The sequence below is a fragment of the Polypterus senegalus genome, chromosome 13 (assembly GCF_016835505.1).
Source record: "Polypterus senegalus isolate Bchr_013 chromosome 13, ASM1683550v1, whole genome shotgun sequence".
Lineage (NCBI taxonomy): Eukaryota > Metazoa > Chordata > Cladistia > Polypteriformes > Polypteridae > Polypterus > Polypterus senegalus.
In genome coordinates, this window is record NC_053166.1 from 122,477,183 (window position 1) to 122,493,984 (window position 16,802).

Sequence of the window (16,802 nt, forward strand, 5' to 3'; positions counted from 1 at the left end):
TTAGCGTCTCGTTGTGTTGCTAGGCTTCAGTCAACACGATGGCGGCGGCGTCTCCCTCAGTATTTTTGCTGTTGGTTAATGGACAGATCGAGAGTGCGAATGTGAGTAGCATAACAGCTGAGAATGGCGGCTTTCCGTCACACGCCGACCATCGTTTTACGCTGTACCCTCGACTTTTCCTAGTTCCGTATGTTTTGCGTAGATATTTGTAGGGGGTGTGGTCACTGTCCAAGATGTTCAGATTTGCCACGGGATGATGTTTCTGTTTTTCTCGCAGCTGCCAGAGTTTGATGACCTCTACTGTAAATACTGCTTTGTGTACGGCCATGATTGGAGCCCAGTCTCGGTGAGTGCATTTGCCTATTTCTACTTCTTTTAATAATCGTTGCTGTAAACGTGCCAAATACAACCGGTGGAGAAAAATAATTAGCCGAAAGTTTAACTAAAGTACCACATTTGACTAAATATATCATTATAATAAATTAATCCTTCTAGTCAATTTCTTGGCCTAATTTAATACTGTGTGCTGAGAAGAAGGGGCCTTTGCATGCTGAGAAGAAGGGGCCTTTGCATGCTGAGAAGAAGGGGCCTTTGCATGCTGAGAAGAAGGGGCCTTTGCATGCTGAGAAGAAGGGGCCTTTGCATGCTGAGAAGAAGGGGCCTTTGCTGGCAGCATCAGGTACAATGAAGGAACCAACTTTAGCTTAAACGCCAGTACTTGTCAAAGTACCAGGAGAAAAGCCATTTAGACATAAAGAAAATGTGCAGACTCCACACAAACGGTGGACTTGGCTGGGATTTCAACCCAGGTGCCTTGAGTTGTAACATTACATCACGTTTAAAGAATTAAGTACATCCAGTGTTTTCTTTGCCTTTTTATCCTGTAAAGAAAAGAAAGAAAGAATTTGAACGTTTTAGTTACATTGAATTCAAAAGCATAACTGAAAGTGAATGGCTGAGAGTTACTGGATGACACAGTAAAGGGCATCTCTCTGAACTGGAATCCAATCTACTTCTGATCATGGTTTTATAATGCTTCCATTTCAAACCAGGGCTAAACTAGAAGGTACAAATGTTGTTTCTTTGTATTAAGGAAACTGTTTCATTTTTAAATTGTTTGATCCAGAGTCACCAAAATGAAGCTCATTAGTTTGTCTGTAACCCCTGTCAGAATAACTAGTATTAACTCATCAAAATCACAGCATGAAAAAACATTTAACTGCATCTTATATTCCTGTATGAGTTTGCATGTGACATATATAAAATGAACCATGCCTAATGATTAAAAACTAAAGATCATGTTCATTTCATTAAGTCAGACACCACTATTGTTAGCACTTACCATAAGTGCTTATAGTCTAGTCTGTCCTTTTCTTTTCAACACCCCAAGTATTGTAATATACCCACACCCCAAAAAAACACACATGTAACAGACCATAAACCATGTTCTCGTCCATCAGTGTTACTGCAGTGCCCACTAAACTGTCTTAAACAGGAAGGTCTTTCCTTCTGACTTGACAAAGCAGAATAAAGTAACTTTTTATGCAGATTTACTGCAAAAAACAAATGCCCTTTAATCCGTCTTTCAAAGGGATTTATTCCATCCTTGACCCTGGAGGCACCTCTGAGACAGAAGGCATCCTCAAATAAAAGTGCTGGCTGGACAGCTGACATCTTTTAAACAGATCAGGTTGTGATCGCCTCTTTCATATTAGTCTACATGTATGTATATAAATCTCAACACAGAAAACGGGCTGCAGTCTCGATTGTGGTGATCTACTTTTTGTCGCCTTTTCCAGGCTTCTTTTTCTTTTTTTCATTTTAAAAGGGTATGCCTTCTTTAGTGATGTCAACCAGCCAATATGGAGTGTCCCTAAGCTAATAAATTGTGAGGACTGAAGCATTTCTCACATGAGAAACTGCCTTACCATTCAAGGCAATAATCTCAATGGAAGCTATTCCCTCACTACAGAAATAAAGAATTTGACAAGAGCATTGCATTTCAACAGAAAACATAGATGATGTTTATGTGACCATGTTACTGTTTATAATGGCCAAGAAGGTCTTGTTCTCGGTGTGCTGAATGGAGCTGAGCTGGCCTAGCAGACATCTTGACAGATTGTGACGCTATGTGCAATATACTGTACCAATCCCTGGTGTCCTGTACTGTGAAATTGTAACTGATATGTGTGTGTGCAGTTCTAATCACTTTATGCGTAGTGAATACCTAAACTTTGTTAGTACACTTATAGATAACTGGTATATGAGGGTTTTTACCTTGTTAACATAGTTAAGATTATGATAATTATTGTTATATGTATATTTGTGCCTTTTGTTTGTCTGCTGCCATAACCCTGCAATTTCCTTAATGATTAATAAAGTATCTATCTTGTCTGCATCTGTGGCATGCAGACGTTTGGGCACCTTTGCTTAAAATGTCTGTCACTGTGAATAGTTAAGTGAGCAGACGATGAACTGATCACTAAAAGGCATAAAGTTAAAGATGACACATTTCTTTGATATTTTAAGCAAGATTACATTTTTATTTCCATCATTCACAGGTAAGGGCCTGAAACAAAAGTTTGCACACCCAACATGGTCCCCCCCTTTGGTGTGTATCCCAGCTTGTAAATGCTAGCTAAGAGTCTCTCAGTTCTTACTTGGGATATTTTGCCCATTCATCCTAGTAAAATACTTGTAATTCTGCAAGATTCTTGGGCCATCTTGTATGGACTGCTTGTTTCGAGATCTATCCACAGATTTTCAGGTGAGGTTTAGGTCAAGGGACTGTGAGGGTCATGGTAGAACCATCTACTTGAGGTATTCCATTGTAGATTTTGAAGTGTGTTTCAGATCATTATCTTGTAGGGTCCATCCTGTGTTTGCTTCCAGACTTACCTGGTATTTACTTGAATCTATTCTTCCCTCTACCAGTGACATGTTCCCTGTGTCACTGGCTGCAACACAAGCCCAAATCATGATCGATCCACCCCCATGCTTAATAATTGGAGAGGTGTTCTTTTCCTGGAATTCAACACCGTTTTTTCTCCAAATATACCTTCACATGCTGCGGCCAAAATGTTCTGTTTTGACTCCATCAGTCCACAGGACGTGGTTCCAAAATGCTTCAGGCTTGTTTAAATGTTCATTTGCAAACTTCAGGCACTGAATTTTGTGGTTAGGATGGAGGAAAGATTTTTTTCTGTTGACTCTACCATGAAGGTCATATTTGCTCAGGTGTTGCTGCACAGTAGAACAGTACACCACCACTACTGAGTTTGTTAAATCTTCCTGAAAGTCCTTTGTAGTCAAACAGGGTTTTTTTATTTGCCTTTCTAGCAATCCAACCAGCAGTTCTTTCAGAAAGTTTTCTTTGTCTTCCAGACTTCAACTTGACCTCACCCTTTCCTGTTAACTGCCATTTCTTAACATTATGAACCAATGAAATGGCTCCCTGAAAATGCTTTGCTATCTTCTTGTAGCCTTCTCCTGCTTTGTATCAATTATTTTATTTTTCAGAGTGTTAGGCAGCTGCTTAGAGGAGCCCATGGCTACTGATTGTTGGGACAAGGTTTGAGGTGTCAGAATTAATACGGCTTTGAAATTTGTATCATCACCAGAGTTTTTGTAATGAAAACTGAACAAGCCATCACCCCAATGAGCTAATTAAGGACCTTAGTAAAAGTTATTTGAGGTGTAAAATATTGTGGGGTGCCCAAACGTTTGCATGGTGCTCCTTTCCCTTTTTCACTATACAATTGTACAAAACAAAAACAATACACTGATCTTGTATAAAATGTTGAAAAGAAATGTCTTCTTTAACTTTATGCCTTTTGGTGATCAGTTCATCTTCTGCTCACCTAACTAATCACAGTAACAGACATTTTAAGCAAGAATGACCAAAGTTTTGCATGCATCTATCTATCTATCGATCAATCGATCGCACATGTCAGGCAACTTAACTTAAATAATTTATAAAGACACTAGCTGTGCTACTCTAAGTAATCAATGTGGACCTCAGTGTTAACATTTGTAGTGCACCATGCATTGTGTATGTCTCTGTTTTATGTCATTTGGTATGGAAAAGCAGTGCTAATGTTTGTGATGCACCATCTATTGGAATGACTTACACAATGCATTTCATTGTTGAGTCTGGTATCTTGGTAACCCTGGAGGTCTAAGTAGGTGGAGCTAACGTACTTGACACTACTTGCCATTATTTATTTGTGTCAGATGACCCTCCCATATCCATAATCTTAAGCATTGTGTAAAAGGGCAGAGCTCTGGTGGTCTACAATTACACTCTTATTTGTGTCCATTGGAGTCAACTCCACCTCCTTGGACTGCCCATTAGTATCAACTCCACTAACTTGGTGCTTCAGTGTGGAGGCTCCAGGCTGCAGAGATATATCCATGAAAATGTTTGTGATGCACCGTCTTTTGGAATGAAAGAGGTATATCAACCTGATACATGCACAGGCACTTGTCCTTTTATTAAGGTGAACATAACAAAACAGCAGATCTTGAACGTGGTTGAGGGAGGGACGGGCCAAAGGGAAAAGGTGGTCAGGAGGAGTCCATTGTTCACATACGCAGTGGCCAGATTATGGAAGTGATGCGGATTGTTAAAACTATGGATGAGGCTGTTGCATCAGATCTCCTAGGATGTTGCATTGTAATAATAATAATGAAGAACTTTTTTCACATTTATGTATTGTAGAATGCTGGGTGATCTTTGGAGCCCCTAGAGTTTTATTTTCTTCAGCATCCTTCCAGCTGGAGTTTTTGTTTTCTTCTCCTCTTTGACAATCTGACCAAATGTTATTAAATATATTGGGCATTTATATATGCTAGTAAACTGGGTTGCGACTCTAGCCATTATAGGTCCATAGAGTCTTTATTGTCGGGTGTACAGAGCACAGTGAAATTCATACTCACATATGCTGATCAACTGGTAACATGTTGGCACTCTTGAACACAAATAACTCTTACAGACTTAAAACATGGTCTGTTATTTAAGTTCTGCTTAATACCAATGGGGATTTTTCATGGCTTATTTATTTGTATTTATTTTTTTCTTTGTAGTTATTCTTTTTTTACTGTTTGTAAACTATTTTTTAGCTGTTATAGTGAAATAATCAGGTTCAGAATATAGATGATTGGTATTGATGATACTTTTCCACAGCAAAATGTAAGAATACTTTTTTTTTTTTTTTTAAGCAATTTGAGAATGGTATGCTTTTTAAATTGGTGATAGCACCATGGGGAAAGAGAATGCAAGGTGTTCTGAGAAATAAATCTTCTTATATCTAAGGGCCTGGAGGAGGGCATATCCCAGATCACCTCCAAGAGCAGAGTGACGCAGCAGGACCTTGTGTGGAACTTTCCAATTGACATTACCTTCAAGAGTACCAACCCGTTTGGCTGTAAGTGAGTCTTGTGAGTAGTCACCAGTGGCGTCATGTCCTCAACATTCTCCTGATGATCTGTCCCTTTGCATCCCATCTTAGGGCCACAAGTGGTGGTCAGTGTGTATGGCCCAGATGTTTTTGGTAATGATGTGGTTCGTGGATATGGAGCTGTTCACATCCCAATCACTCCTGGAAGGCAAGTTGTGTTGTTGTCATTATTTTGAGATTTACACTTGTTTTTCATTTTTTTTCTTTGTGTATTTTGACTTAATAAAAGAGATTTGACCTTGCTGTGAAGAAATAAGAAATCGGTTGAGCTGGTTAGAACCTAATACAGCATAAATAGACTTTAATGTGTGCTAATGGCTTCCCCTCAGGCACAAGAGGACCATTCCCTTGTTTGTTCCAGAGTCAACATCAAGATTGCAGAAGTTCACAAGGTATTTGTTCCTAAGTGGCACAACCAATCCCTAATGCTTGGCAGTGTGCCATGTTGAAACTGTATTGCTTTTGAGATTGAGTTACATATTGTGTCATCTGCTCAAGGGTTCAAGATTAGGCAAGTGCAGAATATGAATCATACTAACATGCTGGCCTCTTACCAGTCAGCACCTTCACCCCACAACCGTGTTTCCTATAAACTCACTTCCAGAGATGTTTCTAGAAATATGTTGTGTTATTATGACACATTTTAAATGTATTGGTAACTGTAGCGGGCGGCATGGTGGCGCAGTGGGTAGCGCTGCTTCCCGGGTCCTCCCTACGTGGAGTTTGCATGTTCTCCCCGTGTCTGCATGGGTTTCCTCCGGGTACTCCGGTTTCCTCCCACAGTCCAAAGACATGCAGGTTAGGTAGATTGGTGATTCTAAATTGTCCCTAGTGTGTGTGTGTGTGTGTGTGTGTGTGTGTGCGTGCGCACCTTGCAGTGGGCTGGCGCAGCGGTGGGGTGGGCTTGTTTCCTGCCTTGCGCCCTGTGTTGGCTGGGATTGGCTCCAGCAGACCTCCGTGACCCTGTAGTTAGGATATAGCGGATTGGATGGATGGTAACTGTAGCTTTGAATAAACAAACTTTATTTACACTTCCTTTCAGACATTATGAAAATGATTAGAATTGTAGTAAAGTGTTTAAGTGGGATTCATTTGTGCCTAACACTGCAAAAAAGTAAGTTGTGAAACTGCATCCCGCTTTGAGAAATTTATCCTACAATTCATTTTGAGTGGATCTGGTAATTGGGGAAACTCACTAGAAAAAGATTTTGAATGTTTTGTAATGTTTTTAGGGTGGAAAATAAGGAGTACTATTGCTGCTGTGTGCACCTATTTGCCACTCAGTATCTCTGTCTGCTTTGGGCAGAGGGTCCTGTGGCAGGTCACTAGTCATTGCTCCACTGTCCCTTTTTCTTACCAAGTTACCTGTCATAACATTTGGCAAGTGTGAACTGGCTTACATGACTGCTCAGCTAGGTAGCAACACTGGGGACACAGGTGCTATAGTGGGTGGGATGCCAAGCCAACACTTTTATTAGTAATTGCTAGCTTTAGGAATGAGGTATTGGGATGGGAATATTAGGGGGAATTCTGTGTGTATGTGACAGGAACTACACAACTTTCCTCCTGAGTTAATGGCGCAGATTTAATTGATCATGAAGCATCGTAATTTTGCAAAATTTTATGCAGAGAACAACTCTTAGATTTTGCTGCAAATTCAATTTAATTCGAATCAATCACTCATCACTATTCACTCATTACTAAACATGGCCATGACACATTTTTTTTCAAATCTTGTGACTTCTGTATAACAATAAAAAAACTTAATGAAAAATTAAGCACAGTGTTCTGTGGTTACACTCACCAGGACATAGGTAACAATCATCAAGTCTGATCCACAAGTGACTAAGACAATATATAACAGATTTGATGTTGTCATTATTTATCCATAAGAAATTAAATCAACATGCAGAAGCCACGTGTGCAGTAAGTGCGCCTGTGATTCAGTCTAGTGACAACAGCTTAACGTAGAATTGTTTTCTATAGGATTATCATGCCCCTACATTATATTGCAAGAATTTTAATCTATTCCTCTTAATGAAACCCTTCACGTTATGGATATTTCATGGCTTTTATTTATGCACCGCTCTATTAAGGTCTACCAACAGCATCTGGTCTACACAACCTTAATTCTTCTCTTTTGGAGCCATTCAGTTGTAGATTTGCTTGTGTTGCAAGGATTGGTGTTGTGTCACATGATATAGATTCAGACAAGCTTTAGCCATCTGAAAGAGGCCCCTGTAAAGTTCTTCTAGAATACTCTGGTATAAAAAGGAAATCATGGTGGACTTAATGATTAGGAATTGCCCAAGTATCGTGCCTTCAAAACAATGTCACCATGTCTGATAGCTGGTATAAGGTTCTTGTGGTCTTCTGCTGTGTTTTGAGTTTTCCCAACATGCCATTGGGCATACAAACTAAACTGCTCCACTATGGTTGTATCTGTTCACAGGACATTGTTCTAGAAGACTTGTGGTTCATTTGATTTGTGGGAGAAAGACCTTCCTTTAATCTTCTGTTTTTATATAAAACCCTTATTTGTTCATACTTCTTCCTGTGAATTTCCCCTTGGGGACGGACTATCTATCTATCTCTCTCTATCTCTCTCTATCTGCAGATAGAGGCCTATAGATCCCTGAATATAGCGTCCGGGTTCTTTGGACATCATTATGGCCTGATGTCTGGCACAACTGCTGAATTTCTTGCATATTCTTCACTTGTAAATAATGCAGTAGACATGAGACTGCTTTGAAATGGCCTCATGACTCTTCTTAGATTGATAAGCAGTAACAGTTGCTTCTCTAAGATTGTTGCAAACATTTTTTTATCATTAATTTGATGTCCGCACAATCTGCCAATGGTTCTGTGTTTATATTTGTTAGCCCTTCAACTAATCATCAAATAACCAGTGCCTTTGATTAACAGCACCTAGGTCGAAAGATCTTTTTAATGGTTACAGAAGTAAGGATGTATGATAGTAGAAAGTGAAAAAGAACAGCCACAGATGTCATGCAACAGAGCCGAGATTCAGGTAGGAGAGTCATCCGAGAGTGTTAAGAACATGATGATACACACAAGGTAATATAATGTGGTTTACTCAGTGCAGAGTGTCACATGTTATAGGATTACTCACATTCATACCGGGTGTAACCTGCCTGTGCTGCAATACAGGCCTGCACTCTGGAATGTAAACAGTCATACACATGACAGGTGTCCTCCTGTGGAACATCAGTCCGTACGTTCGTACCCTTTCTTCTTGGAAGCACAACTAGTTGAGGTTGATCAACAGTGGCTGGGTGCGGGAGACATGGAGTCCGTTCCAGCCCCATACATTCTTGATCAGGGAGGATGGAATGTGGGTAGATGTGCTCTTCAAGTGAGAAAATATCTTACCGTTTCATACAGGAAAGGGATCAAGACTGGCTGGCTGATGTTTCTGAAACATCACCAGTCAACGTCCCTTCTAAGCGCTGTAGCTGATAGCACCCCACACAGTGTTGCCTGGCCTGGGACCTGTGAGGCGTGGGCATCAACGCTATAGATGTAGCTACTCTCCACATCTTTGCTTGATACATACACAACCATCCATCACTCCCAGACAAAATTTGCTTTCATCACAAAAGACAATAGACTGGCAGGACACACTTGAGGCACCACTACAGGCGCATGTGGCAGTGATGACAAGTGGCAATCCTGCACTAAGAAGATGATGGCACGTGCTCAAAGTAGACCGTGCCTCTAATGCCAATCACTGTGGCCATTCAGTCTGCCACAGCTTTCCTTCTGAATCCCTGGCCTTGATGTGCTTCCAAGCACCTTGGCCACCTAGAACCAAATCTCCAGCAGTGGGTACACTTGTTACCATCATAATCAACACCATTGCACACAGCTGACCAGCCTGTCTCACAATGTGACCACACCTAAACTATTAATTGCAGGAACAGTGCACAATAATGTCCACCAAGCATGGAGAACACTTCACAAAATACCATGCAGCACATGGCAACACAAGTGCCTTTTACTGTAATGCTGTGAGCTCTACTGTACCTATTGACAACAGTTCTGTGATCTTCACCATTCCCTGTATCACCACGGGGGTATTCCAAACTGGATTCCTTCTGGGTGTTCTTTAGTTTACCTTTCACATGTGGCTTCTGTATGTTGACTTTTTCTGGTCGTGTCATCTGAAGTTAGATTTTTTTTTTTAGGAGTTAATGAAGAATAAGTGACTGTTTATTAGGTTCTGATAAAGTGCATGCAGAAAGTATTCACAGTGCATCACTTTTTCCACATTTTGTTATGTTACAGCCTTATTCCAAAATGGATTTAATTCATTTTTTTCGTCAGAATTCTACCCACAACACCCCATAATGAGAACATGAAACAAGTTTACTTGAGGTTTTTGCAAATTTATTAAAAATAAAAAAGCTGAGAAATCGCATGTACATAAGTATTCACAGCCTTTGCTCAATACTTTGTCGACGCACCTTTCGCAGCAATTACAGCCTCAAGTCTTTTTGAATATGATGCCACAAGCTTGGCACACCTATCCTTGACCAGTTTCGCCCATTCCTCTTTGCAGCACCTCTCAAGCTCCATCAGGCTGGATGGGAAGCATCGGTGCACAGCCATTTTAAGATCTCTCCAGAGATGTTAGATTGGATTCAAGTCTGGGCTCTGGCTAGGCCACTCAAGGACATTCACGGAGTTGTCCTGAAGCCACTCCTTTGATATCTTGGCTGTGTGCTTAGAATCGTTGTCCTGCTGAAAGATGAACCGTCGCCCCAGTCTAAGGTCAAGAGCGCTCTGGAGCAGGTTTTCATCCAGGATGTCACTGTACATTGCTGCAGTCATCCTTCCTTTTATCCTGACTAGTCTCTCAGTTCCTGCCGCTGAAAAACATCCCCACAGCATGAGGCTGCCACCACCATGCTTCACTGTAGGGATGGTATTGGCTTGGTGATGAGCGGTGCCTGGTTTCCTTCAAACATGACACCTGGCATTCACACCAAAGAGTTCAATCTTTGTCTCATCAGACCAGAGAATTTTGTTTCTCATGATCTGAGAGTCCTTCGGGTGCCTTTTGGCAAACTCCAGGCGGGCTGCCATGTGCCTTTTACTAAGGAGTGGCTTCTGTCTGGCCACTCTACCATACAGGCTTGATTGGTGGATTGCTGCAGAGATGGTTGTCCTTCTGGAAGGTTCTCCTCTCTCCTCAGAGGACCTCTGGAACTCTGACAGAGTGACCATCGGGTTCTCGGTCACCTCCCTGACTAAGGCCTTTCTCCCCTGATCGCTCAGTTTAGATGGCTGGCCAGCTCTAAGAAGAGTCCTGGCGGTTTCGAACTTCTTCCACTTACGGATGATGGAGGCCACTGTACTCATTGGGACCTTCAAAGCAGCAGACATTTTTCTGTAACCTTCCCCAGATTTGTGCCTCAGACAATCCTGTCTTGGAGGTCTACAAACAATTCCTTTGACTTCATGCTTGGTTTGTGCTCTGACATGAACTGTCAGCTGTGGGACCTTCTATAGACAGGTGTGTGCCTTTCCAAATCCTGTCCAGTCAAATGAATTTACCACAGGTGGACTCCAATTAAGCTGCAGAAACATCTCAAGGATGATCAGGGGAAACAGGATGCACCTGAGCTCAATTTTGAGCTTCATGGCAAAGGCTGTGAATACTTGTGTGCATGTGCTTTCTTAATTTTTTTATTTTTAATAAATTAGCAAAAACCTCAAGTAAACTACAGCGGATCATCTTCTTCCATATCATCCTGTCTTCTGCATCTTGCTCTGTTACACCCACCAACTGCATGTCCTCTCTCACCATGTCCATAAACCTTCTCTTAGGGCTTCCTCTTCCCTGGCAGCTCTATCCTTAGCATCCTTCTCCCAATATACTCAACATCTCTCCTCTGTACATGTCCAAACCAACGCAATCTCGCCTCTCTGACTTTGTCTCCAAACCGTCCAACCTGAGCTGACCCTCTAATGTACTCATTTCTAATCCTGTCCATCCTCGTCACACCCAAAGCAAATCTTAACATCTTTAAACTCTGCTACCTCCAGCTCTGTCTCCTGTTTTTTGGCCAGTGTTCCCATCTCCAACCCATATAACACAGCTGGTCTCGGTACCGTCCTGTAGATCTTCCCTTTCACTCTTGCTGATAACTGTGTGTCACAAATAACTCCTGACACTCTTCTCCACCCATTCCACTCTGCTTGCACTCTTTTTCACCTCTTTTTCACAATCCCCATTACTCTGCACTGTTGATCCCAAGTATTTAAACTCCTCTACCTTCACCAACTCTACTCCCTGCATCCTCACCATTCCACTGACCTCCATCTCATTGACACACATGTATTCTGTCTTGTTCCTACTGACCTTCATTCCTCTCCTCTCTAGAGCATATCTCCACCTCTCCAGGGCCTCCTCAAACTGCTCCCTACTCTTGCTACAGATCACAATGTCTAGGTTCTGATATTGTAGAATGTTAAAGAAATTAGGCTATCAGTGCGGAAAAAAAACTGAATGGCAGACTTGAGTTCAGAATATGAGGAAGCCAAGTAAATGTCTGTAAACTTTGAGGAAGTAAATGCCTTTAACATATCATGTTCCATGTTAATTAGCACATTAACAAGTGAGAATTTCACTGTTCATGTGACAGTAACTACCTTGTAACCACTTTTACTGTGTAGTACACATAGAGTTACATACAGTAACATCATCCCAGAACACAGACAGTATGTAGTGAACGTCTGAGAAGTGTCATGATTTGTTCAGGGACACCTTGGGATGCAGTAACGATGAGTGACCGGAACTTGAGTTTCAGTCTATGCAACTCATTCACAGTTCCGGCCAATTTGAACACACAATTCAAATTCCAGTAAAATACTGAATAGTTCAGAATGTTTCTAGAATTAGGAATGAAGTGCTAGAAAGCATTACACAGTGATCATTATGGTGCCTGTGAATGCTCAATGAGTTTGGCAGATTTATTTGTGAAGCCCATCCTTCTATGCTGAGGCATTAGTTCACAAAATACTCCACCTAGAAGTAGCCATAACCAAGATTTCAGCCACTTGTGTTTTTGCATTTCATAGCTGGTTCCTCGGGAGGCGGCCGGAGTTCACAGACCCAAAAGTTGTTGCACAGGGGGAAGGAAGAGAAGGTAAGTTTGCTATCAGGGCAAAAAAAAAAAAAGCTGTCTATCTACACTTGCGGAATACAGAAGAGTAGAAGTATAAATACAGAATATATTTATATGTATCCAATGTTATATACCCTGCGGTTGTTTTTTTTCTTTCTCTCCAAGACTCTGTGAAGCGCCTTGAGCATGGGACACTATAGAAATAAATTATTATATTATCGAAGTATAAATGAATAATGAAATTTAAAATACATATACACACACATATAACCTACTTTAATCCAGTGCATGATCACTGTGTACTAGTGCCTATCCTGGCTGCATTGGGTGAAGGGCAGGAAACTGTCCTGAACAGAGTGCCAGTCACAAATGCTGTCATGTTTACATGGATACACAGTCAATTTAGTATTACCAGACAAGACATTTTTGGGATACCACATGAATATACAGAGAAACTGTAAACGCCACAGGCCACAACCAGGTGTGGGATTCAGACTTTGGCTGCTTGAGTTGTAAATCAGCTTTGGTTTAAAACATATTAGTAGCATATTGGGAGAAGATTTAACCACATAAATGACATCTACCTTTAGATACAGTATACTGCAATATATCAATGCTTATACAGTGCTCATAAGCTATTATAGATTGAAATTGTTTTTAAAAAAAAAAAACGAACAGGACAAGATATTTCTTCTAGTCAACCTTTTCAATGTTGCTGCCTTGGATTTGACTTACTCAGGATAAATTAGCTATTTGGAAAATGATTATTACTCCCCTGTATGTTGCTCATTTCTTTTCAGTGACACGAGTGCGATCACAAGGGTTTCTGACCCTCTCTTTCAACATTGTCACAAAGGATCTGAAGAAGCTGGGTTATGATACGACATCAGAAATGATCAGTGTTCCTGAGGCCACCTACAGGCCATGATGTGTAAAATCCTCTCACAATTCTTGTGTTATTTGTATTTTTGGAAATAAACCATTGCCTTTTTTAGTGCAGTGTACATATGGCTTTCTTTGCATGCTTGAACATCTCAAATGAGACCCCCCACATCTACTACACTATGGTGGCCACTTTTATCCAACTGAAAGCCCAGAAGCAGCAGCGAGACTGAACCGTTTTCTAAATCAAGTACAGTACAGGGTTCCGTCAGCAACGCAGTTTATTCAACCATTGGAGATACACGTCCTCTGATCTGCTGCTGTTCACTCGGTGTTAAATACAATCACATTTCTCATGTGACTTTCCTAGAAACTGTTACACAGAAATAAGATACAGAACAATATGTTACTATAGTACAAATGATAAATTATATTATACAGTAATGCCAACAAGTTAAGCACAAATTCATAAAAAAGCAGCCTGCTCCCAATATAATGAACGTTTGGTAAATAAACACATGAAAAAATAAATTTCTTAATGCATATTTGCCATAAAATTAAGTTAGTCTCCCACAATAAATGTATATTAGTACATAACAAGAGGCAAGTTTAAAAAAAAAAAAAAAAAAATTCAGCAATAATGATAATGCAAGCAGGTGCATATGTTGCTGGAAATACTTCCTCTGTAGATTCTCGGCCAGTTGGGGCGTTTTTTTCATTTTAGCCCTACTGCCTAATGAGTCAGTTTAAAGAAAAACAAAAAAAAAAAAGAACTGCAACTTAAAGCTTTTTTTGACTTTGCCTGAGTGATGGTCTTGGTAGAAGCATTCATTAGGATACACAGGGTGAGCAAAGTAGCCTTTTTTTTTTTTTTTTTTACCAAGAAGTGAGAATTTCTGACAAGTAAGATAAAACATACATGACCTAAATAGACGATGTGCTTAATACACCTCCTTATGCACAAGTCCCTACTTTTTTAGAAAGAGTTACAAAATCTTGCTGTTGGCAAACTCAAGTGAAACGTTCCAAGCCGAGATGCCTACTTGCAATGCAGTGCAATCAGCATTTTTAGGGAGAAGGGTGTCCAAAAAACCCGTTTTTCATGAGAACCAAGTTCAAAATAGAGAAATTAATTAATGGGAAAAGACAATATATCGAAATTCCTGCCAGGTCATATCAAAAATAGTGTTCTAATGATAATTACTCTAAAAAAAACAAAACAGTATTCAGGTATGTCTACAAGATTTAAAAAGAGCAGGCTTAACACCTACAAAAAGTATTAAAAGAATCGAGTCCTGCTCAATAGGCCTCTAGTGACAAGATTCGTGGCTGTCCCTTGGCTTTTTCTTTAAAAAAAAAATCCAAAAAAAAAAAAACGGTTATCATCAAGTATCGTTTTTGCACTTTTTGATTCTGTGGTTGTATAAAAAGTGGGATATTGCTTAGGGAATTTACAAACGGATAAAAAGAGAGAGCACACATTTGTCCATAATTACAGGGGTGGCACCTAAATTCATCTTTAACTTGAAGTTACAAACACGTGTTTAAAACGGAGTCGGGGAAAATGGGTAGGGACATGTCATGGCTGACCAAAAAGGAAAAAAAAAAAAGTGAAAGGAGAACAGAATAAGTTGTTTCTATTCTAGTGGTAGCACAAGTTCATGTCGATAGCCTTCTGCACTTGACATGTCAAATTGGTTAGCACCAGCTCTGCGTGTCGGCTATTACCAAATAAACAAATTATCAATCCACTCCTTTCTTGAGCAGCTAAACCACCCCCACCATTCCTTACTTCCAGGGTTGGGTTATAAATGCTAAGGTGGTACCACAGATAACCCTTAACATTACCAAAACGGTCTTTCTGATTGCCGTCATTCTGTTTATGACTTCTTACCCAGTGATGCCTGTACTTCATGTGTTCTAGTTTTCACACTTTGAAGAATATACTAGGTAGGAAAAACAATTCTTAAGTGACAGCAAAACTAGCTTTCTTAGGGAGAGGAGATAAGCGTACAATTGCATAAACAATTCCGTTTCTTTAGTCAGAATCTGTTTTTTCCACACCTACTCCCTTAAATCACAGAAAAAGTTGGCAACTATTAAGTGACCCTTAAAAGAAAGCTGACAAACAGGTGAAAGGAGATGTAACTTATAGTGAAGGTTATTTAAAAAAATCACTTCAGTTAGTAAGTGTAAATCACATTAGATACATCCAAAAGTACAAACTGTTACTTAACTGAGAGAGTAAGATGGAAATAAAAGCAAGACACTTAAGTCCTCAAGGCCCAGACATGACACATCCTAGTACAGAGTAGACAGTGACTCCCTTATAGCCAGGCACCATGTTTAGGACCGCATGCTGAACGTTTGGCCAGTCATCAGTTAGTGTTTAATATTGTTAAAGAACACTGTAAACCATCCGAGGAGCAGAAGCTAGTGTTTTGAATACATTTTAAATTTTCAGATCCTACACAAGTGCCATTGATAAAATGGCATATAAGGAGACCTGAATGGTTAAGGTAGGGTAGCTAGAGGATTCCCTTCTTCATAAGCAGCAGAATCAGCAGCCCAGAAATGCACATTGGACTGACATATAATAAACAGGTGGCAATCCAGTGTTCACTGTTCCACCATTAATGGCTGCTATATATGGAACAGAATGGAGTAACAGCCATTACCTCTCAGCAAAATACTGCCAACATACCTACCTCCCCTGGGCAGAGACTGCTACTCCTTCCAAAAACATACAGTCCAAATTGTAAACACCAAGTCTACTCCATAAGTATTTAAAATAAAATAAAAAAAAAAAAAAAGTAAACACACTCCACAAAACCAGCCTCTAACACAGCGGACCAGTTATTTAGCCAGTAGTTAGCTAATATTGGTGTTCATCCATGATGGGCAACGATGAGGTCACAGTAGGAAAGGGTTAGTTGTACTGGCAGTGTGTGTAGAAGTAGGTGGCATCCCAGTACTTATCAGTGGTTGGGGCATTGATCCTGCTATGGACATGCCCACTCCTTGGCTCATCCTACCCATTGGTACAATTGCAGCCATGCCTGGGGCAATACCCATGGTAGACAGAGGAAGAGGCTCTGCTCCAGCAGAAGGCATCATATTCAAGCCTTGGTTGCTTAGGCTCCCCATGGGACTGGCTCTCATCTGGTTCAGCGTGGGAGGCTGTGGCTGGTTGATCTGGAAAGGGTTGATGGGTGCTGGGACAGGGGCTCCTGCAAGGGGAAAGTAGAGAGTAAATAATTAGTCAATGTATGTGTGCTGTTGGAAGTACAGTAAGCTGCACCCTTCA

At 40.5% G+C, this 16,802-nt stretch overlaps 2 protein-coding genes across 5 annotated transcripts in view; one reads left to right on the forward strand and one right to left on the reverse strand.

The window, feature by feature from the left end:
- The window catches only part of b9d1 (B9 protein domain 1), a 19,620-nt gene continuing 2,818 nt past the window's right edge, over positions 1 to 16,802 (forward strand). The window contains exons 1-7 of one of the 2 annotated variants that reach the window (XM_039775599.1): positions 1 to 101; positions 278 to 346; positions 5,315 to 5,426; positions 5,511 to 5,607; positions 5,789 to 5,851; positions 12,567 to 12,634; positions 13,414 to 13,612. In XM_039775599.1, the coding sequence (XP_039631533.1) occupies positions 39 to 101; positions 278 to 346; positions 5,315 to 5,426; positions 5,511 to 5,607; positions 5,789 to 5,851; positions 12,567 to 12,634; positions 13,414 to 13,541 (600 nt within the window). In that variant the 5' untranslated portion in view covers positions 1 to 38 and the 3' untranslated portion in view covers positions 13,542 to 13,612. Of the gene's footprint in view, positions 102 to 277; positions 347 to 5,314; positions 5,427 to 5,510; positions 5,608 to 5,788; positions 5,852 to 12,566; positions 12,635 to 13,413; positions 13,613 to 16,802 lie in introns of those variants that run through there. The other variant, XM_039775600.1, reaches the window with a different exon arrangement.
- The window catches only part of epn2 (epsin 2), a 15,310-nt gene continuing 12,266 nt past the window's right edge, over positions 13,759 to 16,802 (reverse strand). For all 3 annotated transcript variants that reach the window (XM_039775595.1, XM_039775593.1, XM_039775594.1), the window contains exon 9: positions 13,759 to 16,725. In XM_039775595.1, the coding sequence (XP_039631529.1) occupies positions 16,409 to 16,725 (317 nt within the window). In that variant the 3' untranslated portion in view covers positions 13,759 to 16,408. The remainder of the gene's footprint in view (positions 16,726 to 16,802) is intronic.